Source organism: Thunnus albacares, chromosome 20 (assembly GCF_914725855.1).
Source record: "Thunnus albacares chromosome 20, fThuAlb1.1, whole genome shotgun sequence".
Lineage (NCBI taxonomy): Eukaryota > Metazoa > Chordata > Actinopteri > Scombriformes > Scombridae > Thunnus > Thunnus albacares.
Genome location: NC_058125.1, coordinates 24,226,727 through 24,252,676, shown reverse-complemented (window position 1 = coordinate 24,252,676; position 25,950 = coordinate 24,226,727). Strand labels below are relative to the sequence as shown.

Genomic DNA, 25,950 nt, shown 5'->3' with positions numbered 1-25,950 from the left:
CAGTGTCCTAGATCTCGTCCACCGAAGACTAAAGACAGAGTCAGAAATTTAAGACTATTTATTTACCACATTTTTATATTAATATCATAACGCTACATTTCAACACGCATCGTTCTCACAACCTGACAGCCTCAAACTGACATCTAAGACTTCATTACAGGCGTCTCCCTCACAGCGTCACATGCAATAAACCTACACAATCGCTGTCGTCGCACAGTCTGAAGGCGTCTTTTGTAGGATTCAGTAGCCTTTAAGTGCCATTGCTTATATACAGTATATAAATATTAAAACAGCGATAGATTACATGACTTTGTGTAATGTGAAAGCGTCTCTCGTAGTTCTGAACCCATTGAGAATTGAGAGTTTTTTTAGCCTCTAGCTTTGGTTTTTGTGCCACATTAACCGTTTGCTCTCTCATCAGTCTCGTTTCCACAAGCAGCTGTTTTCATCTAACGAGCTCTAATAAACTCGCTGAACTCTACCTGCCCCGCAGCAAACACACACAGACAGACACAGAATATGTAACATTGCCGACTTCGTCTATCTGTTAAAGCGATGGCTTGTTGTCATCAGACAGAGGAGACTTTTATGTTAATGTTGACTTCATTCAGGCATAATAGGACATTTACAGAGAGAGCTGCTTGTACCTGTGAGTTCAAAATGTTCTCAGGAGGAATGAGACGGTTTCTCGTTCTCTCTCGGGCTGCGTGACTGATGGATTTTAAAACTTATTTTACTGTTGAAGCTTTAATGAATGAGCATCGCTCTCCGGCGCTCCTCGCCGTGAACCAGCTCACATCATTTAACATTACGAGAGAGTGAACCGAAATATAAGCAGAGAGTGATTATTATTCTGGTTGTTTGAGGGGTTCTAACCTCTTTCTTTTGCACCACAAGAAGGATAATTGTTTTTATAGATCTGATATGAGAAGAATCTCCACAACTTAAACGTCTCTGTCATGATGTTTCGTACAGTAGTTTATTAAACTTTACTTTCTTTGAGCGTTAGAGGTGAAGACAGAGATGATACGTTTATTAGTGATCTTAGAACATGGAAGAAGACTCACAGTTCAGACTGTTTGACCTCGTGCTGCTGCAACCTTTACGTTCATCTGACGGCATTCAAGTCAAACTTGTGTCGTGTTGAAATGTTGTGATGTGTCTCAGTGTGCTGTTCCTGCTTCTTGCCTTCCCCTACTCCCCCTCCCCTCCCGCCCCCTCCCTGCCCCCGCCGGGGAGTCACTCTGAACACAAACATCATGAAACCGTGACTCACTTTCACATCGTCTCACAGTTCAGCCACTCAGCTGTTTGGCTAAAAAAAAAAAAAAACAATCACGTCTGATCACAGCGAGAGGAAGATTATCTTCCTTGTAAAGATGGATTTCAGTTTGATTTTTTTTTGGGGGGGGGGGGGGGTTTAATTTAGAGCGGTTACACGGATTACACAGCAAAAAAAAAAAAACATGGAGGGAAAAAATATAATCCCTGGAGGATTTTGTAGCATCTGAAATGTTTAACAGAGAAGCAGAAACAAGGCCATCAAACTTTAAAGTGCTTAACTGCGTTAGTGGGAGGCAGATTACAGAGTACAGAGCTCCAGGAAATGTCACTGTGAGACAATGACTGTGTGTGTGTGTGTGTGTGTGTGAATGTGAGGCATTATGTGTGTCTGTTTGTTTAACCCTGAACTTATCCTGAACCAAAACCAATCAGTTGTTTGTGATGACCAGACTCTCTCTCTCTCTCTCTTTCACAAAATCCTCCACAATATCCTCAATGTCATCAACAATTCGCTGGAAAAATCTCTAAAACAGATCATAAAAGGTTTACAAAAGTAACTTATTCTAACTTAACAAAACTTTTTTCAAAACTGTCCTCACTTTTTAACACACTGTATTTTCTAAAATGTCACTTTCCAGAAATGTCCTTCCTTATAAAAAAAAAACATCCCTTTTCAAATGTAACGTGGCTTTTCAAAAATGTCTTCCTCACTTTGCGAAAATGTCTTCTTTTGTCACAGATGTCTTCCTTTTTTCATAACTGTCCCCTTTTTTTTAACAAACATCCTCACAAAAATGTGTCAAGGTCTAAAACTCTAATCTGTCCTCATAAAGTCAGAAGTACAAGAACACACACACACACACACACTGTGACACCTGCAAACACGCGTGTTCACATCCACTAACCTTCATACATATGCACAAGGAGATCCACACACACACACACACACACACACACACACACACAGGAGCGGCACCCAGCTGCACCTATTATGGTCTGGCAGGTTGCCTGGGAAACCTTTTAGTTCTAACAGGTTGTGATTAGACGCAGCCTCGCTGTGATGAAGCACCGCTCTCATCTGCCGTTTGAATCAGACGGCAGGTGGCCTTCCCGGGTTGCCGAGAGCAACCTGTAACTGAGATGTCACAGGTCTGATCCCCTCAACATGTGTCCATTAGCACCTGTGTGATATGAAAACCGGATGCTTTGAAAAACACTCTGAAATACATGTGTGTGTGTGTGTGTGTGTGTGTGTGTGTGTGTGTGTGTGAAGGTGGGGACGGTGTGGTCGGTTCGGTGGCTCTCAGGATCGTCATGGGCAGCTGGTGGCTCTTCACGCTCATCGTGTGTTCGTCGTACACTGCCAACCTGGCTGCGTACCTCACCGTGTCACGCATGGACCACGCTATACGGTAAGGTTCTCACACACACACACACACACACACACACACATGTATTTTAGAGGTGCGAATTTTTTGGGAAACTCACAATTCTCACTAGTTTTTGTCTCTCTCGCTCCAGTATACCAAACCCTTCACCGGTGTTGTTAGTCCACTGAAGTAAAACATGAAACATAACTGATAAATGATTTTGATGAAGGTCACCGTCAGCAGTGAAAAGCGTGTGAGAGTACGCATCTTACGGTCTTCTGCCTGAATGAGAAGAACAGAATGAAAGTGTAATTTATTGACCAACATCACTGGTTTAAATGTCTTTTGTAAAAACAGAAGTTGATGTGTTCACTCTGCAGTAAAGAGGAGGAGGAGGAGGAGGAGGAGGTTTGCTCTGCTGTGTTGTTATTAACGTCACGTCTCCAGCAGCGAAGAGCAGCTCTGGTAAAAGACATCACTGTCCAACACGCTGAGCAGTCGGAGGGTTTCTGAGGTGAAACAGACTCAGCAACCGGTTCTTTTCTTCTCACCAGAGTTGGTTTAAGTTGTTTAATGTTTCAGTGTTTGTTGGTCAGAAGGTCTCGTTTGTTACTGCCGGATTTAGTCGCGATGGCGTAGAAAGTTCAGCGATATACTTCACGTTCATCTCACAAAGGTAATTTAGTTATTAAATTAAAAAAATGTGTCCAAATGCTGATGAATTTTGTTCCCCAAACATCCGTGCATTTCAGAAAATGACAAACTAAATAAATAAATAAATAAATAAATAAACAACAGGACTGTCTGAATCTGAACTAGCAGCTTGATCGACATCTGTTGAGGAAATTATAATTTCCAAAATACGCAAACACAGAGAAACAAACTGTTCTACGGGAGGCATGATGAATCAGACACACACACACAGCTGAGTCCGCTCTGGCTGTAAAGCTGCAGCTCGTCGGTGATGATCAGACTGTAAATAATCAGCGATCAGCTTCGTCCTCGTCAGCTGAACTCGAAGTTCGTTCAGTCTTTATGATCCGTGAGGTCGGAGTCGGTCCGAGCACTTAAAGGCAGCTGAGACGAGTCCAGCAAGGGATTAACGTTTATGGGGTTCAGCTTTTTAAAGACTTCACAGCTGTGACCTTGTGCCACCAAAAAATGAGGTGATATATTTTTTTTTAATTGATCTCGAGGAGAAATCAGGTCACAGTTACAATAAAACTGATTCTAATTAAACTGTAGAAACTTCAAATACATGCAAAAATGTAAATATTCTGATGCAGATATTCAACATCTTCACACTTTGAGGCGTCACATGATCACTCCGTCGCTCCGTATTTGTCCAGATGTTTGTTTTTGAACAGGAAATGAACATCACATCTAGCGAGAAAGAGAGTAAGTTTCCCAAAATGATTGGGATTTCCACTGAAGCTACATCATTACTGTCTTCATTTAATTCCTGTTGATTTGATCCAGTAGTTTAAATATCTGTTACGATTGTATTGTTTGGAGCTCTCGGTTACACTTTTAATGCACTCATTGTAAGTTGCTTTGGACTGAATTAATATAATGTGACGTGACGCATGAGGTCACAGCTGTCGCGGCGCCAATAGATTCATCCTGCGTTATTATAAACACAATCTTGTTATAGATTCTCGGAGATGTTTCTTCAGTGCCAGCGCTCCGTTTCATAAACGTCTGTCGCTCATAGATAGCTGGTGGATGTGTCACATCCTCATGTACAGGTTAATAAATATGTTTTTTTTTTTTTTTTCTTTTGATTAGTTTAAAACACGTCAAACAAGTGAATTCCAGTGGAAACAAACTCATGTTACAAATTGCAGCTCGGACATGCGAGCTGCAATTTGCAACATGAGTTTGACTGCCCAGTTCTACCTCGATTCAACTCTTCTAGACATACCATGAAAAATGTTTATACTGTATTTAATATGGCTGAGCAAAACTCGGCTGAGCTGAGATTGACACTAAAACGAGAACAGCAGGTCGCCAGGCTCGTATAATTATAGAGGAAACACTGGATTATGTTCTCTGGCATCAATTATTTTTTGTTAAGGAAGAGAAGTTGTGTGAATACAAAGTGCACGACTTTAGCACCAGAGACCCGCTTCATTAATGCTTCACACATTTAATTTCATGCCACGGTTAATATTTAAGAAGTCCCTTTAACTGCATCATTAATAACTCAGAGTTTGGGATGGTTGAAACACCTCAGTTGTTGCATTAATTAACGTTTTGAATGAGAAACCGTTGATTCTTGTACATTCCTGATGAATGAATTCATGATAAGTTATGTATACTTACCAAAAAACATGAAGAACTAATGTAAATGGTTTTTGCCAAATACCTTTTTTTTTTTGCAGGGATTATGCATCTTGTAACAATGTTTGTGGGTTTGTGCACTTGTCATGTGAAGAAAACCATAAAAAACTTTAATCATGCTTTAGTTGCTATGAACAGATATTGTGTGAAAAAACAAATAAATGTAGTAATTAGTGAAGATTCTCCACATATGCTCTGTTCAGTTGGAACAGTTTGCGACTCGTGTTGTTGGCTTGACGTGTCTTTAAAAAAAGCATTTGTTGTTGCAAATTAGCATCATATATAACAAATAAACATAATTTCTAAGAGACTAAGCAAACACTTTTAGGACATCTGTCTCCTTCCTGCGTTAACTGAATAACCTCATCATGCTCTGTGGTTCGTTAATTAGCGGAGAACATGTTGCTCTTAATGCAAAAGCGCAGAAGCAGCTCTGAGTAATGAGACTCGTCTCGTAAACTCCCTCCCAGTGAGATGAGTGACTCGTTTCAACATGGCCGCCACTCCACAGCAGTATGGTGTTAATTACTCATTCAACCACAGGGGTTTCTGACTCATTTGGCTGATTATTAATCTTTTAAAAGAAGCTCCCAAGAAGACGGATCATGTCAAATCAGCTGCAGTAGAGGAGCTGCAGACCGTTTCTAATTTAGTAAATTTAAGAGTGGATGGTATATTTACTCAAGTACAATATTTTGTTATTCCATGTGATGCTACTTTATACTTCCACTCCACTACATTTCAGAGGGAAATATTGTACTTTCTACTCCACTACATTTATTTGACAGCTTTAGTTACTTTTCAGATGAAGATTTGACACAATGGATAATATAACAAGCTTTTAAAATACAACACATTGTTAAAGATGAAACCAGTGGTTTCCAACCTTTTTGGCTTTTGACGTCTTACAAAAGCAGTATGTAGTCGGGGTCACATTTCACATGTCTATGAGTTGTTAACAGCTCCACCAAATAGTGATTTTTCCCTCTAAACTTCTCACATGCTTTCATTTCAATAAATGTTCAAATGATCCAATATTTCAGCAAAAATCAAAGATTAGAGAAAAAGTCCAAAAACTGAAAACAGATTTGTGTATCAGAACTTTGTTTTTTCTTCTTTCCTCTCCCATTAATCATCTCACGACCCCTCAGATTTATCTGCTGACCCTTTGGAGGGGCCCGACCCCTAGGTTGGGAACCACTGGACTAAACTAGCCAACTGCATATAAAGTAGTGTAAACTAGCTCCACCTCCAGCAGCTACAACAGTAACATGCTGCTCTAACACTGATGCTTCACTATTAATAATCTAATGATGTCATATATAATAATATATCAGTCAGAGGGACCAAACCACTACTTTTACTGCAATACTTTAACTACATCAAGCTCATAATACTTATGTACTTTTACTGCAATACTTTAACTACATCAAGCTCATAATACTTATGTACTTTTACTGCAATACTTTAACTACATCAAGCTCATAATACTTATGTACTTTTACTGCAATACTTTAACTACATCAAGCTCATAATACTTATGTACTTTTACTGCAATACTTTAACTACATCAAGCTCATAATACTTATGTACTTTTACTGTAGGAGGATTTTTCATGCAGGACTTCTACTTGTAATGGAGTATTTTTACATTGCTGTATTGGTACTTTTACCTTTACTTTCTGAGTACTTCTTCCACCGCTGGAAGTTGGAGATGCAGAAGTAGAGCTGATCTTATGATAACTGTAGAGGTTTGACTGTTAAGCTAAAAATAAATGAATATTTCTCCTCAGCCTCTGAGTTCAAGTGTTTAATGCATGTGAAGAAGCAGAAAGTGTCTTCTGTTAACACTCCTCTCGCTGACTCTCCTCTCGCAGTCTCTCTAACACTTGACCCTCCAGTTGTTAATCAGGAACACGCTGACCTGGACTCTTGTGTTGAAAAGTTTAAATATGGTTTATATATATATATATATATCATGTACAGCTTCATAAATTCTGGATTCCTCATTAATAAAATTCAAACTTGTTGTTGACTTTAAGCAGAAGCTCAGACGCTGACAGACTCGTTTGGTAACTCTTAAAGCATTTTGCTTCTCTAATTGAACCTGCTGTGCTTTTAAGGATGAAACAGAAATTCAGAGCAAACCTGAAAAAAAAAAAAAAATCATATTTCTCTTTGTCTTAAATAAATGCAGTAATGTGTTGCTTTTATTTACAGTGAAATGTGACAGTTTCACAGCTTCGTGGCCTCAGGTGCAATTAGACGTCGCACTAACATGTTTAACTTAAACCGTAACAGTCGCATCTGGGGCCGCCGCTAATAGCTGTCAAGAGTTAAGCTTCTCCGGGTTCGTAACGAGCAGACACGAGCTCGAAATATATTCACACGCACTCTCTCGCTCTGTTGATACCAGGTTCAGATCTGTTTATATGAGACGCCGTTTGTCTGTGTGAAGCTTTTTCTCTTAACATCTGGCCTGTCAGGCTGCACTCAGCGGGGTATTTATTAAAAAAAAAAAAAAAAAAAAAAAGCAATTTTCAGGAGCATTCATCCACACTAACTCACTCAGTGGTTTTTCTTCCAGGGTATTTTTAAATTCCCACAAAGTGATGAAATAAACATACATAGCCAAAATAAAAAAAAAAACTCAGCCTTGAACAGTAGGGCTTTAGTCCTTCTTCCAGAAAAAAACATGAACTAAAGCTGCAAAAAAACAACCTTTCATTTCACTTGAAGATTTAAAAAAAAAAGACTACAGCCTACTCAAGTATGTGCAGATCCACTTGTAGTCACTTTTCTTATGCAGGATTTTCCAAAAAAAAAAACAATGTATAGACTCACATGGAAGTAATCCCTCTCAGTCATCACTCACGACCCACCAGACGTGTGTAGTGATGTATTTATCTGCAGAGACTCGTATCAGAAACTATCAGAAAATAACTTTTTATTGATCTGATTCACGGCTTTGTTTTCGCTACCGCAGCTCCCTCTCTTCATTCATCCTTTTGCTCTCTCTCTCTCTCTCTCTCTCTCTCTCTCTCTTGCTCGGATGGGCCAACATTGAATGTTGTGTTTACAGCAACAGGCAAATCCTGCATAGTTTACCTTTAATTTGAACATAATGTCCAATTTGTGTGCTTGAATTTGGTTTTTCTGTGCTGGTCCATGTTTAAAATGATTCTCTTGAAAAATAAATCATGATCTCAGTGAGACTACCTGTAAATAAAGCATTAAATAGATCAAATAGAATATCAGGATACACACATCATCACAAAATGATCTAAAAATTCATTTAATTGGTGCAAATTCCCCAACAAACTCCCAAACAAACAATCTAATCACCAACTAGATGACTTGCTGTGAACTTTTGTGTTTTGTGGGGCAGAGCAGGTGAACTCAAGTGCAAAACAGGTATAAGGTAGGACGAGGTCTTTATTAAAGCAGGCTGAGGGAGAACCAGGAGCTGAGGCAGGAAGCTGCCGTAGAGCAGAGGTCCAGGGACGGGAACCAGAGCCGTGTGGATCTGGCAGGGCTGAGTATAAGCAGAGGTCTTGATTATGGAACAGGATGGTGGCTGGCTGGTGAGGCTCTGCTCTGACTCCAGCACATCTGTTTCCACTCGATCAATCACACACACAGGGAGAGAGAGGGAGAGGCGTCAGTGGGGAAGCAGCAACAGGTAGGAAGACACAGTGGGTGCATCCCAAGTCTCTTAAATTGCATCCACGTTTCCCTCACTTGCGTCTTAGTCCCTCCCACCGTGGATGCAAGGAGAGACGCAAGGAAACCAAGCGAGGAGAGAGGAAACAAGGAAATTTGATTTTAAGAGACATGCATTCATACTGTGTCCTGCTCAGAGGCACAGGAACCATTTCTACTCACAGAATGCGTTTATACTATTTATTGATTATTTGCATCTGTATTTTTGATAATCCTGATAGTGAATTCATTATTTAATAACCCAGAATATGATCAGGGTGTCTTCTGAACACTGGAAAATATGTATTTGGCTAAATGTTTCAGGGAAAATGGAAATTATGAAACTCATATCAAACCTGACACTCAGGAATTTTCAGCCTCACATGTGACTGAATGGAAATGACGATAAATGATGTAAAATATAAATGTGTTTAATTGTTATTATGGATAAAGTTAAAGTCAGGAAGAGTCTGTCTGTCAGCAGGAAACAGTTTAATGGAGGAAATATCAGATCATGAAAAGAAAAATCTTTCTAATAAATGAAGAAAGTTGTTTATGGTTCTTTTGTTGATCAGACCGACAATTAATAGATTTTAACTATATGATGAATCAGAAAACAAATAAAATATAAAACTTGGGAGTGATACGCTTAAATTTAATCTGTAAACTATCTCCACTTCGGTATGAAACTGCAGTGATGTATCAGATCAGTCTGATCAGCTGCAGCGTCCAATCAATAACTGATATCCGATAAGAGGGCGTGTCGGCCGGTAAAAGACTTCCATTAAGGCCGATCTAGTGTTTCCTCGCTCCTCAGAGCGGGAATAAGAGACTTGGGACGCCTGTCAAAATGGCGCATCAGGAACAACTTCCGGTTCAGGCGAGGAGACATAAATGAAGAGACTTGAGATGTACCCATGGAGTTTCATGCCTCGCTTTTGGTACATGGAAGTAAAAAACAATCCACTAAACATAAGGAAAGAAGAATAATAGGATAAATGTAAACTTATCTGTTGTTAGTAGAGAGGGATGAAGTGTTTTTTTAGCAGTAAATTAAGTTAATTGAATTACAACTCTTGCAGCACAATATCTACTAGTAGAAACTGCAGCAGTGTTAAACTTTTTATGGTTGTGTTCAGACTCTGTGACTTATCTCCCCTCTTTCCATTAAATTTGATTTAAAAAAAAAAAAAAAAAAGATTCACTGACGTCATCACAAACCACAAGTTTTTTTTGAACATCTTCACAAACATGCTGCTCAGTCAAAGTTACGTTTGTTTGTTGTTCAGATTCTTATCATCCCTGAACTTCAGTTTGACCTCTGCAGAAGAAAAGTAAACACGTAAAAACAGGTAGCTTTTAAACTCTTAGACTGTAGATAGACTATAATTTAATGTTCCACACACAGAGAGGCTTAAAAACAGACTCATTAATACACCTACTGCCATGAAAAAACATTCCTCACAATTACAGAGGGTAAAAAGCCATAATTTCATGAACTAACTACCTGCAAAACAAGAAAAGTTTTTCTCTAAAAATATGTATAATTTGTCTGCTACCCAGTTGATCATCTTGTCTTTAATTAATGTACTGATTCAAACCGCAGTTCCTCCTCAGATTGATCCTCGACTTCTTCCATATCAATAACAAATGACCACGTCTTGAGATGTCATTTATAAATTACAAGTGTATCCAGTTAGTGCAGCTCTGCACATCGCTGACGAGTCTAACATATTGATCAGACATCTTGTATTAAACAGAGAGATTGGTGCTGCTGTTTAATCCTAATGACAACACAAAACTTCAACAACTTCAACTTGCTGCATGTTTTAAATAACAGAGATTTTAATGAGGATCTATGACACAACATGTTAGTCTAAATTCACCGCTACAGTCCTAAAGCACAATATGATGACACTGATATTCATTTTGAAGTCTAACCTCGGCTTTTATTTTGATTTCATGCCAACGAGACACAAATAAGTGCCAAGATTTACTATTATACTTACACAAAAGTTGAGGGATTTATGATTAACACATTAAAAATGGTTCAAATGGTTCAAAAAATGGTTAAAATTGATGCAGCAGAGGCTGAGAAATTCATGAGTGATCCCATAATGCAACTAATAACATCTTCAATTAAGGTGAGTTCAGACAAATTGTGTCATTAAATTGTTGGAATAAGCACAAATTTTTCATTGAGGCTGATCCTTTTTCCAACCATCATAACAGTGACTGAGCTCAGTATTCATGCTGCAGTAACACAATCTGATCATCACATTGATTATCTGATCGTATGTAGACAGTGAGTCAGTACACGAATGTCTGTGTTGCTACAGGTGGTGAAGATGTACGTTTGGTCTCTTTCACACAGGAATCAAAACAAATGTTAAACTTTCAAGCACTTTGTCACATTATTCAAACACATGTCAACAACAAGCATCAAAGTCAGCTGATTAACAGTAGTAGAAAGTAACTAAGTACATTTACTCAAGTAAAGCACTTAAGTACAGTATTACTTCCACTCTACTACATTTCAGAGGGAAATATTGTACTTTCTACTCCACTACATTTATTTGACAGCTTTAGTTACTTTTCAGATGAAGATTTGACACAATGGATAATATAACAAGCTTTTAAAATACAACACAGTGTTAAAGATGAAACCAGTGGTTTCCAACCTTTTTGGCTTTTGACGTCTTACAAAAAGCAGTGTGTAGTCGGGGTCACATTTCACATGTCTATGAGTTGTTAACAGCTCCACCAAATAGTGATTTTTCCCTCTAAACTTCTCACATGCTTTCATTTCAATAAATGTTCAAATGATTCAATATTTCAGCAAAAATCAAAGATTAGAGAAAAAGTCCAAAAACTGAAAACAGATTTGTGTATCAGAACTTTGTTTTTTCTTCTTTCCTCTCCCATTAATCATCTCACCACCCCTCAGATTTATCTGCTGATCCTTTGGAGGGGCCCCGACCCCTAGGTTGGGAACCACTGGACTAAACTAGCTAACTGTATATAAAGTAGTGTAAACTAGCTCCACCTCCAGCAGCTACAACAGTAACATGCTGCTCTAACACTGATGCTTCACTATTAATAATCTAATGATGTCATATATAATAATATATCAGTCAGAGGGACCAAACCACTACTTTTACTGCAATACTTTAACTACATCAAGCTCATAATACTTATGTACTTTTACTGCAATACTTTAACTACATCAAGCTCATAATACTTATGTACTGTTACTGCAATACTTTAACTACATCAAGCTCATAATACTTATGTACTTTTACTGCAATACTTTAACTACATCAAGCTCATAATACTTATGTACTTTTACTGCAATACTTTAACTACATCAAGCTCATAATACTTATGTACTTTTACTGCAATACTTTAACTACATCAAGCTCATAATACTTATGTACTTTTACTGCAATACTTTAACTACATCAAGCTCATAATACTTATGTACTTTTACTGCAATACTTTAACTACATCAAGCTCATAATACTTATGTACTTTTACTGCAATACTTTAACTACATCAAGCTCATAATACTTATGTACTTTTACTGCAATACTTTAACTACATCAAGCTCATAATACTTATGTACTTTTACTGCAATACTTTAACTACATCAAGCTCATAATACTTATGTACTTTTACTGCAATACTTTAACTACATCAAGCTCATAATACTTATGTACTTTTACTGTAGTAGGAATTTTTCATGCAGGACTTTTACTTGTAATGGGGTATTTTTACATGGCTGTATTGGTACTTTTACTGCAGTAAAGAATCTGAATACTTCATCCTCCTCTGACAGTAATTGTATGTATTACCAGGAAATGCTGTGTAGTATCACAATATTTTGCAAATATGAACACAGAACATGAACTGAACTGTGTGGAAGCAAAGATATAAAATTCATATCTCAACATAAATGACAGGAAGGAAAAGCGATCGAGTGTGAATGGATTCGATCTCACAGCTTTTGATTATTAAGTATGTAAATTTTCTCTCTGAATTTGGGAACCCTGAAATAAATATCTGTTTCAAAGAAAGTCTGTGACATTGCACAACTTGGAAAGTAAAAGTCATAAAAGTAAAAATACAAACATGTTTAAAACTTTAGGATAAATAAAGCATTTCAAATTTACAGCAAATGAGTTGAAAAACGAGCTAAGGGACGCAAAATAAGATGAAATCAAAAGGATAAAAATAAGATGAGTGTTTAAGCATTCTGCATGTAAATAAAACAAACTGAAGATACCTGTAAAATAAAAAAAACTAGACTTTTATTTACTACTATTAAAAAAAAAGCAATTTTATTAAGTCACAAACTCGATCCTCAATCCAAAGCAGTAAAAAAAAGAACAACTGAACTAAACTAACATAAATAAAAATAAGAAAACTGAAAGATGAAACAGGAAGTGACACGTTATCCGTTGAGCTCCAGAGAGCAAAAGAGCTGGTGTTTAGTATGTTAATGGCTCCGCATCCACTACTGTTAGCGAGCCTGTGCTTTCTAATGATGACAGGTGAGATGTGATGCATTAATGCAGCAGATGTTTCCCCTGGCTGCTGTCTGGACACACACACACACACACACACACACACACACACACACACACACACTAATAGGACATGTCAGACAGTCTGGTTCTGTCTCCGGGAGGTTCTGATTCACTGAAGACTTCAACGTGCAACTCAATCTGAGCAGTTTGTTTGTAGAGTTTTGTCACAACTGCTGCCGCTGCTGTGTTTTTTTTTATTTCTTATGTTTTTTTGCCGCAGCTGTGACTGAAGGCGTCACGATTCAGATCTGTAGCCGTGCTAGCTGTGTGCTCGACGGATGACTGTCTGTCAAATATCTCATCAGCAGGCCCACACGGAATCCCGCAGAATTCCCGATGACGCCTCCACAGATTTTCCGTAGATTTTCAACCAATAGAGATGCTGCTTTTAAGTTTTATGTTCGAGTGTCATGTTTTTAGAGGTTCTCAAAGGATATTTGGTGGGATATTTCAGATAGATATATCAAGGGCCTTACCAGTTATTTATTTATGTATTTGTTTGTTTATGTGTTGTAGTGTTAATTGTTGGGAGATGATTAATGTTTTCTCTGCTTCACATTGAACCTTAGCATTTTAGTGGCCATGTGCATTTTATTCTGGTCGACTTTTCCAACAAACGTTCACACTTTGTTTTGAACTGTTTGTGATGAAATAAAATCTCAAATTCAATGGTTCTACTAAAATCTACTAAATGTTTCTTTCAGCCTGCTTGAGGTCATTTTAGGTTGTTTTAATGTATTGTATATGTGCTTATTTTTGCTCAAAAACCAATCTTTGTTATCTTAAGTGAATATTGTCTATCACATTACAAGCAAAAAAAAAAAACATATTCCGCTGAGATTTTCATTCTGGATCAGAGCTGAAAACTGTAAAATAATCCACAGATTCTGCTTGGACCTGCTCATCAGTTATAACAGGATGTCCGTCAAACTAATTCCGCTCACTGACGGCTCTATTTTTCTTTCTTTTTAGGGAGCATGTTTCATGTCTTTACTAGATGACGCTAAAAAGATGACAACAAGCAACAAGAGACTTTTCCTTCCAAGTTGTTTCAGGAAGTGTCTCAAAACAGCGTAAAGTCTGTTTATATTCTAGTGACGGCGCCTTGTAGCCGCCGTAGTGATTACGACGGGAGCAAGAGAGGAAACCGGGTGATGTTATTGTATCCATGACAACCATGACAACTTTTAGGAAGTAGTAGCTTTAAAGCAAACCCCTCCACAATCCAAACCCCTGATCTTTCCTCAGGTGGGTTTTGGTTGACAGGAATCTGCCTACAGTGAAACAGGCAAATCAATCAATACTGTATAAATACCAATAAAACGTCAAGCAGTAAATTTATAGGATTTAAACAGCTGTGTGGAGATTATGTTTCCCTAATTGCGGCAGAGGAGAAACAAATAGACTTTGTAAAACGGTAAATATCTACTTGGATCGGCTGGAAAGGTTTTTAGAAGTCGCAGACAGACGATGTGAATCGGAGGAGTTCATGGACCAGTGATTTATTTATTTATTTCAAAATTTAATTAGAGGATAAATACCCCTTGAGATGCACTGTCTCATTTACAAACATAAAACTTACCACATTTAAACAAAACAAAATACACGCGTGATAATAAATTAAACAATATGACAATAGATCAAATTACACATTACGTCAAAGTGCTGAGTCTAAACTAAAATGAAAGTAAATATAATAAAAGAAAGAACAAATAGATTTAACGTAAGCAAGCAAAGATGTCTTGAAGTCATGGATCAGAGACAGTTAGACAGTCCCTTTTAAGATTCAAGGCTCAATAAAAAGGTTGTTTCTAAGTGATAATGATGATCTGAATGGAAATATATAAAAGAGAGCAACCAGTGAAAAAGTCTCCTAGAGTGAAACAACGATGCGACACCTCAGGACAAATATTATTATTATTATTATTATTATAAACTACATTTAAAGGCTGAAGACGTGTTTCAAAGTGTTCTGATATATGATGTCACCATCATCGATAATGGGAAACAATTTGTTTTCTTACTTGAGAGCAAAACATTTAATTGACTGATACAGTATTCTGAGACTAGTAATGATGTAAAATGATCATTTAATTTGGAGAATCAAAACCTCTCATCTGCATTTTTAGTTTATCGATAACGTAACAGCCTGATAATCACACTGAGTCCATCACTCAGAGATGTCAGTTTGTGAGGGGAGTTATTTTGCTGTCTGGTCGACGTCATCTTCAGTAAAAAATTAACTAAATCTTTATAATGTTTATTGATTCAGATTTCATCCAAGCTCGTCAATATTTGGACACTTTTCACCCCCCTGAACCTTCTGAGTGTCGGTGGATCCAGAGACAGAGTCCAACCTGTGACCACAGCAATAAAACATATTTTAGGTCTTTAACTTTTAGACTAAAACAAGAGAATATTGACACTTAAACAGCAGCTGAAAATCTTGTTTTTGCTGACCTCTAGAGGTTTAACTTGTCATCCTGCTGCAGTGATGTTCAGATTAGGGATGTGCAGAGAGTCCAGTATTTGTATTTGTATCTGTATTTGTTGAGGCAGCAAAATTATTTGTATTTGTATTCGAATAAAAGTGGAAAGAGGCTTAAAAATCCTGTTTTTGTTTTTATTACGCTTTTAATTTTAGAAAACTTTACTCATTGCAGACAGACCTCTAACTAACAAATATTTTAAAAAATATTTGTAATGAAACAAATATTCGTAAAAAAAAAAATCCACTATTTGTACTTTGCCGAATAATGTATTTGTATTCGGGCACAGCCCTAGTTCAGATGCACCTAAAACCTTTGAGACCTTAATAGCCCAACATTGAGCTATTAAATCAAAGTGAATATTCAGTGTTGTAGAGAAATACTTACAATTTTGTACAGTTTTGTTTCTAGGGGTGTGCCCGAATACAAATACGTTATTCGGCAAAGACCAAATAGTGGATTTTTTTTTTTTTTTACTAATATTTGTTTCATACAAATATTTTTAAAACTATTTGTTTTCGGGAAGAAAAAAAGACCAGCATGCAGGTCGGTTACATCACTATTTCAGTGTCTCTCCTCTGCTCTGCTGTTACGTCTATCAGCAGGTCTCAACGAGGGGAGTCACATCCACCTGTTAAGTGACGCACATTTCCTAATTTGGACACTGCAGGAAAGATAAAGCTGAACTACTGACACAAATGAAGTGCTCCCAAGGGAACACTTCATGAACACTTACTGTTAAATTGATTAAAATTAAATTAAAAGCGTGATAAAAACAGGATTTTTAAACCTCTTTTCACTTTTATTCGAATACAAATACAAATAATTTCGCTGCCTCAACAAATACAGATACAAATACAAATACCGGGCCCTCTGCTCATCCCTAGCTCATATATTTTTAAATTGAATCATTAAGGTTATACATGGTGGGATTTCCCTGCTATTACTGCAGTAATAGATGTTTCTGTGTTATACATAAAGCACAGTTCTGTTGTGACAAGTGTTCTCTGCAGCTGTTTGGCTTATTTAAAGCTCAGTGGCAGCCATGAGGAGTGAATCAGTCCCATGATGACTTGTGTTTATTGTGTTGGAATTGGATTTCCTCTTAATGGTCGTATTAATTCCTAACTTCTGTCTTGTCTCACGGTGAGTACGAGCTGCGAGCTGAATGAACACAGACAGGCTGCTGTCAGGATGATGTTGACTGAAACCTCAATAACGCTCCAGTTTTAATTACATAATTAGAGCACTGCTGGGGTTTAAAGATGAAGTCTAATTGGGTTTTTGGCTGTAAGTAGATGTATGGAATATAAACCAGTCAGAGCTGCTCCGTGGCCCTCGAAGGCGGTTTTACAATTCAGCATCATTAAGTTAACGTCATCGACAGACGAGTCTTTTGTGTTTTTTTATGCACTTTTTATATTATTGGTTTTATTTTGGGGTCTGTATTGTCTAGTTTTGACACTTTTCTTTTCTATTCAATCATGTAATGTGTCTTACAAATTGCATCTTACATTTTGTGAAGTGACTGAAAGAGAAAGAATGATTTTACTGTATTTCTTGTTTTTAGATAGAAAAGTTTTCAGTTGTTTTAAAGCTACTTTCTTTTTATTCATCTCTATTTTATTCCCCTCATGTGTCCATCCTCCTGCTGGGTTTTCTATTTTTTCCTCTTCCTCTCCTCTCTGCGGACGCTTCTTGTCTTATTATATTATTTTCAGGTGTTCAGGTGTTTGGAACCACTTGAAATGAAATAACATTGTTCCAAATGAAGTGCGAGGAAAAACAGGAAATACAAGAGACAGAAAATGGTGGAGTTAAGTGGCTGTTCTTCAAAAGTACAGTCCTTCAGTGAGGGGAATATTTTTTCCCACCTCTGGATGTCTCTGACACATACATACACACACAAACACACACACACACACACACACACACACACAGCAGCAGCATTTTACTGGGTTTGCTAAGAGGGCTCATCCATCTCATCCCAAACCTGAATTACAGTGTACAAACAATGTCATTTAGGGCATTTTTTCGATTAATTGATTCGCTGTTTGGTCCATGAAAAGTCTAAAAATGCCCATCAAAACTTCCCAGAACTCAAACCAATGTCTTCAAATGTCTCATTTTGTCTGATAAACAGTTAAAAACCCCAAAAATACTCAGATTACAATCATATAAGACAAAGTAAATCATGTTATTTGAGAAGCTGAAACTGGAGAACAATTGGTGTTATTTCATTATTTTTGCTTGAAAGATGACTAAAACAAGTAACAAAACAGTAGATTATTACTTTTCTGTCTGACTACTTGTCACCAACTCTCATACTGCTGGAAGTAACTGCTCCCAGATCGTCTGGATTAAACAAACCAAAAGAAGCTTTAGAGTTGCTGGTAGGTGGATTTTGTTACTTGTTTCCGGTCTTCATGCTAAGCTAAGCTAACCAGCTGTTGGCTTCATATTTACTGCTCACGACCGAACTTTCTGTCACCTGAGAGACAGATTGTTCAGGTAATTAATCACGTTACTGTCGGCCCGATTCTTAAAACTGGGTTTAACTCGTACAGCGTCTGCCCGGTTAAAGAGGTTGCTGCAATAGAAGAAAAACTAAATTAAATGATTTAGAAATGCAGGTTTGTTTTTTCCACAGTGAATCATTGACACAGACAGAATACAGACGCTGCATTTCGCATTTAAAGTTGTATTTTGATTAATCTGCAGCAGCTTAAACGCACAATATGTAATTTCAGCCACTAGAGGTCTCAATCAACACAATAACAAAAGACAAGAGTGTGATGACGGTGTGAAGTAGCAAGGGATCATGGGAGTTGTTGTCTTCGTTGTTAAATAACCAGCTTCACCGGGATAGGATTACTCCAGTGTTCATCGTTCAGGATGTTTTTACCAGCAGAGGTCTCCTCCTCTCCAAAAACAAACATACACTCAGATTAAAATTGTTAAAATACTAATTAAAGCTGTTTCACCTAAAAAATCAATGTTTCTCCGATGATGTTTGGTGACCACCGGACTTCCTGGAGGGGCTGTTAGCCGAGCTGCTGCTAACGTTTGTCCAGTTTATTTCTCTGATAACTTAAGATCCAGACGTCCAATGACTAAAATCTTTCTTCCGACTAAAAGATATAGTTAAAAACCACCTAAATTTATCATGAAAATGTGGCTTAAAACTGAATAAAAGTCCATTTATAACAGTTTGTGTGGAACAACCACAACGCCGATGTATTATCTTGTATGTGTGTAAGTTACTCTTTGGTAGACGCCATTGTAGCGGACAAACACAGCGCCGCCGTATGCATCTGGTGCGTGTTTACTCTTTGGTAGAGGAGGTATGACGCCATCGACAGGCGACCACATGAAACGGTCCGTTACTTTGATTAAATTACAGATTTCTCTGAGTTTGAACATTGTTGGAAACATTTGGGATAATGTAAGTACACAACTCAACAACATATATAACATAGGTCTAGTTGTTTTTAGATATTTTAATGCGGAATAATTACATATTATAGCTTTAAGCTGTAGAGCAAAATGGAAAAGGCTGAATTCAACATGAGTGAAGGGCGTCTCAGCTTTGGCTATTGACACACAGTCTAAATTTAATCGTATGGATTGTATGGATTAAATGAAGCAGAAGAAGAATCGGAGGTGCTGATTGGTGGATTCTGTTATGCTAAACTAAGAAAACTCTTTCTTCATATTTAGCGTACAGACATGAAAGTCATGTCAATCTTCTCATCTCACTCTCAGCAAGAAAACGAATATCGATATTTCCCAACTATTTGATTAAGTTTAGCAGCTACTTTTAGCTTTAGGATGCTTTGTTAATATGTTATAAGAGTAACAGATCTTTATCTTTGACCGGAGCTTTTCTCTCCTTCATCTGACTGTTGGTGTGTTGTGTCGGAGCAACAGCAGCCAGTTTAGATGTTTGTGAGTCAAAAGGAAGATTCTCTGCTGTCTGAAGGGGCTTTAGAGAAGTCTACATCGTATGCAAATCTCCACTTCAGCATTCATCGAATGCCTATAAAAGCAAAGACTTGTATTTAGCATTTACTCGCCACGCCGTGCTGTCCAGTGAAATCGCCCCTTCACACAGAGCGACGTGCCGGAGATTTGCTGATGAAAATGTCAACCTGGATTTGATTCTCAGAGGAGGAAAAAGAAAAAAAGAGAGAGATAGAAGAGGATGGAGTCGGTGTGTCAGCGCGCTGAGATGAAGTAGCTGTCATGTATCTTCAGATGGGATATGAGAGATAACATTCTTTATTCATGCACAAGACAAATAGGCAAAAAAACAAGATGATGCACCCGAGCCGAGCGTTTGTGTCGAGTGTGTGTACTCGTGCGTTCGAGCCTGAGAGAAAAGCATTTAATTTTCTACTCAGAGTACACATTTGAAGAGACGACTGCGGATTTAAAATCAGGCGGCGTGTCTGTACATGCGGCGCGTTCTTGACTTTCAACAAGAGAGAGAGACAAAAGTGTCAAGTGAGCCGCTTGCAGCCGTGCTGGTTCAAATATACTGAACAACTGGGACAAAAGGACTAAACCAGTACTACCTGAGCTTGTAATAGTCCTGGACAGTCTGTCTATGATGTTGGCGCGTAGCCAGTAATGAGCACACCCAGCCAAGTTTGATCAAAATACATTTTGTAACAATAAATATAAATATACAGTACTGCGTAAAAGTTTTAGGCACCCTAGATGTTTAGATTCTCATCCATTATGCAACACCATCAGGGAAATGTATTCATGACATGACAGCATACAGCTAGAGTCATAAAGAACTATTTCCAGCAACAAGAAGAACGATGAGTCCTGCAGCAGAGGGTTTGGTTTGACCCCCCCACAGAGTCCTGGTCTCAGCATCATGGAGTCAATCTGGGATTACATGAAGAAGCACCTGAGACGGTCTGAATAATAAAACCACAGAGGAAGATTCTTCCTCCAGGATGGTTACGACAACCTTCCTGCAAGTTACCATGAAAAACTGTGTTGAAGTGAACTGAGGAGAAGCTGCTCACAGCAAATATTGATTCCATTTACGATTTCTGCTGTTTACTCAACTTTGTAAGAAGTGATTTGATAAATTAAAACAATTTATAGCAATATTTTTGTCAGCATTCTCACTTTACTTTTAGTGCCTAAAACTTTTGCACAGTACTGTATATATATATATATATATATATATAAGGAAATAAATAAATATGAACTTGATTAACTGTTGACTTGACGTCTGTGTTTAATTTGTGGTATGATTAAAACAGAACTGTTGAAACAAGTTGTAGGAAGTCTCCAGAATGTCATTGGTTCCTCTGGTTTTCGCTCCCTGATACAGCACTGTCTCCCGGTCAGCCTGATGCGGATTCACCCGCAGCCACAGGAAGTAGAGGTGCTGCAGCCTTTAGGCTCATTTATGTTGTTGTTATATATGACATCATTAGAATATTAATAGTGAAGCATCAGTGTTAGAGCAGCATGTTACTGTTGTAGCTGCTGGAGGTGGAGCTAGTTTACACTACTTTATATACAGTTAGCTAGTTTAGTCCAGTGGTTCCCAACCTAGGGGTCGGGGCCCCTCCAAAGGGTCAGCAGATAAATCTGAGGGGTGGTGAGATGATTAATGGGAGAGGAAAGAAGAAAAAACAAAGTTCTGATACACAAATCTGTTTTCAGTTTTTGGACTTTTTCTCTAATCTTTGATTTTTGCTGAAATATTGGATCATTTGAACATTTATTGAAATGAAAGCATGTGAGAAGTTTAGAGGGAAAAATCACTATTTGGTGGAGCTGTTAACAACTCATAGACATGTGAAATGTGACCCCGACTACACACTGCTTTTTGTAAGACGTCAAAAGACAAAAAGGTTGGAAACCACTGGTTTCATCTTTAACACTGTGTTGTATTTTAAAAGCTTGTTATATTATCCATTGTGTCAAATCTTCATCTGAAAAGTAACTAAAGCTGTCAAATAAATGTAGTGGAGTAGAAAGTACAATATTTCCCTCTGAAATGTAGAAAGAAGCATCACATGGAAATACTCAAGTAAAGTACAAGTACCTCAACATTGTACTTAAGTACAATACTTAAGTGAATGTACTTACTTTCCACCACTGCTTACTGTACCTGCAGGTTTAATCTTATTGTTCTTAGATTCACTTCTAGCTTTTTGATGATGAACAGCAAATTCTGTTTATTCGAAAATCAGTTTTCATCCTTGTGTTTGTTTTGATTAAGTTTTAAAGCTTATGTTATCCTCTTATTTCTACTTATTAAAAAAAACAAAAGGACTTGACACACCTGGAGGCAGTTGGAAAAACTAATCAGTCATTCTCGCGGGTGTCCTTGATTAAAACTGGTCTCCCACTTCTTTAACATCCACAGGCTTCAGGTCTCAGTACACTCAACACATATTTAAAACACTGGGCTTTTAAAACTTGAGTTTTTGTTAATATCCCCAAACCATAATGGTTATATAACGTACTGAATGTTGACTTTGACCTTCATTCTTTCCCTCACAGAGCAGTCTGAACAGTTTTCAGACCAGTTGGTATTTTAGTTTGTTAGAGTTGGGTTGAAATATTATTTATATTTATTTACTAAGCAACAATCATAAATGTATGCGGTGTTGTTTTGGTCATATGAGAAGCATCACCTCTGTGTCACGTCCTCCAGGTCGTTCCAGGACTTGGCGCGGCAGATCGACGTGGACTACGGCACGGTGAGGGACTCGGCGGTGTACGACTACTTCATGAACAAAGGCACCAACCCTCTGGAGCAGGACAGCACCTACGCCGAGCTGTGGAGGACCATCAGCAAGAACAACGGCATGGACTACTCCGTGTCCAGCCCGTCGGAGGGCATACGCAAGGTGACTCTGACGTTAACGGGGTTTCACAGAAATGTTTATCTGTTATTAAACAACTCAAACAGTTTTCACTGAAGTCAGATCTGCTGCATATAATGTAGAGCTGCAATGATTAGTCAATTAATTGCCAGATATTTTGATACTTGATCAATCTTTTTGAGTCTCTGATTCCAGCTTCTGAAATGTGAATATTTTGTACTACTTTTGTAATATTTTATGTTGACAGTGATCTACATTTTTCACATTTTCCTGACATTTTATGGACCAAATGACTTATCGATTAATTGACAAAATAATCAACAGATTGGTAGTGAAAATAATCCTTAGTTGCAGCTCTAATATAATAAGTTTTACTTTTCACTGACCATGAGAAAAATTAAAGCTCTACACCAGTGTTTTAGCATGTTAGCATGTTAGCATGTTAGCCCAGATGCAATACAGCTAAGACTGATGTCATGAGTTTTTCAGGTATTTTATCATTAATCAATATGAAATGTTGACCTGATGATGCTGCTTGATGGAAAGTCAGTGGATTATTATAATTCATCCTCTGCATCAAATTTCAAAACATACAAAAGATGTTGAGATTTATTGAAGACAAAAAACATCAAATATGAACTTCACAAAATCACAAAGATCAGTAGGATTCATCCTCTGCAGAACATGAACGTCTGGACAGAAGTTTGAGATCATTCATCCTGTAGATGTTGAGATATTTCACTTTTGACCAAAGTGGTGAACCGACCAACACTCCTCATCATCATCATCATCATCATCATCATCATCATCATCCACACACCCAGTGGTGGAATGTTAAAAAAAAATGTAAAATTACAATTTTTATACTTGAATATTTCCATTTTCTGATACTTTATATTTCCAATGCATCACATTTATCTCTCCGCTGTAGCATCAAGCTACTTTTCAGATCAATATTTTATACTATAAATAAAATATATAATAATATTTTATCACTGTTTATAAAGTAAAAAAATATAAAATGAGCTCTAATGTTAGTTACATCTACATGTCAATGCATCAATCAGTATTAATATTCCAATAATATATACATGATTAATATATAATAAACACTAAACTTTTAATTAGTAAAGTGAAAGGTGTCAGTACCTCCTCTCTCTAGACCCACACTGCTAGCTTAATTAAAAACCAACATGTCCTCATTTTCAACAGAACATCTGGACATCTTTTGTGTGTGTATGTGGGACATTTTGCCTAAAAAGGTTTATATTGATAATTGATGTGTGTGTGTGTGTGTGTGTGTGTGTGTGTGTGTGTGTGTGTGTGTGTGCTTGCAGCTGCGTTATTAAACACACTCACACACATTTATAAATCCTATTTTTGACAGTTAATTGTACCTACTAGTTGAACCGAACTACGTGATTTAGCTGCACAATTATCAGTCGGGGATGAATAAAGTAATTAAAGCAGCTGTCCGTCGATCACAGATGTGTGATTTGTGGTTAATTGGATAAAAAAAAACACACACAAACCAGCAGCAGGGTTCTTTAAGGAGAACTTTACTCATCAGACATGTCGTGTATATAGTTCAGGTTTTGTGTGTATATATGACACATGTGCTGTGTTATCAGTAATTGTGACACACACATACACACTCATCCTGTCTTATTCACAGCAGGCAAACACACAAAGACACTCCACTGTTTACCCATCACTTAATTGCAACAGCAGTTCCACAATACACCAATTAGTGCGGCAGTGTTGCAGTGTGTGTGTGTGTGTGTATGTGTGAAAACAGAAGTGGTGTTTTTGCTGCTGTACATTATTATGCTCATAGATCTCCCAAAAAGCTGATGACAAATTAGCATCGGAGACAAATCTCCTCCGAGCGCATCCATAATTCAGCCATTTGCATAATAAACATCCCCCCTAGTTTCTTTGACGTTTTTTTTCTCCCCTGCAGTAACCCGGTAACGCTTACACACACACACACACACACACATTTTAATCAGTCTTATTGCTATTGTCAAGTGCTTTTCCAATTCAGAGCCGCTCAGCTGCCCCCAGTCCTCCTACATGCTGGCAGAGAGACTCGCTAACATCCACATTCACTCAGGCTGCACTGAGAGGACGGTTTCTGTTTAGCATTTGAACTGAGAGCGACGCCACGTTTCATCGTTATTTAAAAAAAAAAAAAAAAAAAACGGTTTGCAGAGTAAGTTATGTCGCCCTCAGAAGAGATTTCTGCATGAACTAACAGCTCCTCCATCATCACCTGTAGGATGAACGTCTCATTTCCTCATAAATACAAATAAATTCATAATAAATTCCTTTGCAGAGGGTGAGACACATTGTCGACATCACCGTCAACAATGAGTCACGCAACTGCAAGCGCTCAGGTCTCCAGCATTTTTACAAAAGACTACTATAAAATACATCCTCACATTACAATGCTATCAGTCTTCCATCCCTATACACTCCAGTGTAAAACGTGATCGTATAGTGGCAACGTTATGTATGATTTTCTATTGCACCTAGGCAGTAAATAAACAATAAAAATTCTAAAACAACCTAACATTTTATCCCTAAACAACAAAATATATGTAGTGCAACACGTTGTTTTACAAAAACAAACATCTTATCAACAATATGTAAAAACGCACACTTAACAAAAACCTACCTGGTACAAAAATCAGCAACACAACAACGTGTAACGCAACTGCAAGCACCCAGCTAGCTAACTAGCATTCGCTCGATATGCTAATCAAAACACCACTCGTGGATTAAGTCACTATTCCTGCCCATAACCATCTGTAACTTTCTGACTACGTGCAACTAGTGTTTAAAGTCAGAATGCACGCTACTGACTGTTGCAGAAACAATTTTAAAGCATTAAACATAAACACATTGGTTGCAGCATTGCTCATATTTAGCCACCTCCGGCATGAAAGTATCTTTCTTTGCTGAGGCTGTTTATGCAGTTGCACTATCATTCCACCAGGTGGCTCTAAAACTATGTACATACAATATCTATTTTGAAGAAATTCATACTAAGGGTTATTTCTAACCCTGTTACACATCCTACATTTCCCACAATGCAACTGGATAGCACCTTCTCATTCTGGTCTCATCTTTCAAACTCCTCGGGCCGTCCCGTTACAAATGTGTCGTTTTCAAGCACACAAACTGTTGTAGCCCTGATGACATCACTATGACACGTTTCCGTCCATTACGAAAACTATTATTAGTCTTTGGAGCCGTTTTTAAACTAACTAACGTGACCAAACTCTTCATGATGAAGACGACAA

The 25,950-nt window shown here is 37.7% G+C and overlaps 1 protein-coding gene across 4 annotated transcripts in view; it reads left to right on the top strand.

Moving 5' to 3' along the window:
• grid1b (glutamate receptor, ionotropic, delta 1b) overlaps nucleotides 1–25,950 on the top strand; it is a 288,771-nt gene that overhangs the window by 237,512 nt on the left and 25,309 nt on the right. For all 4 annotated transcript variants that reach the window (XM_044338603.1, XM_044338602.1, XM_044338605.1 and 1 more), the window contains 2 exons: nucleotides 2,558–2,696; nucleotides 22,471–22,666. In XM_044338603.1, coding sequence (XP_044194538.1) covers nucleotides 2,558–2,696; nucleotides 22,471–22,666 — 335 coding nt within the window. The remainder of the gene's footprint in view (nucleotides 1–2,557; nucleotides 2,697–22,470; nucleotides 22,667–25,950) is intronic.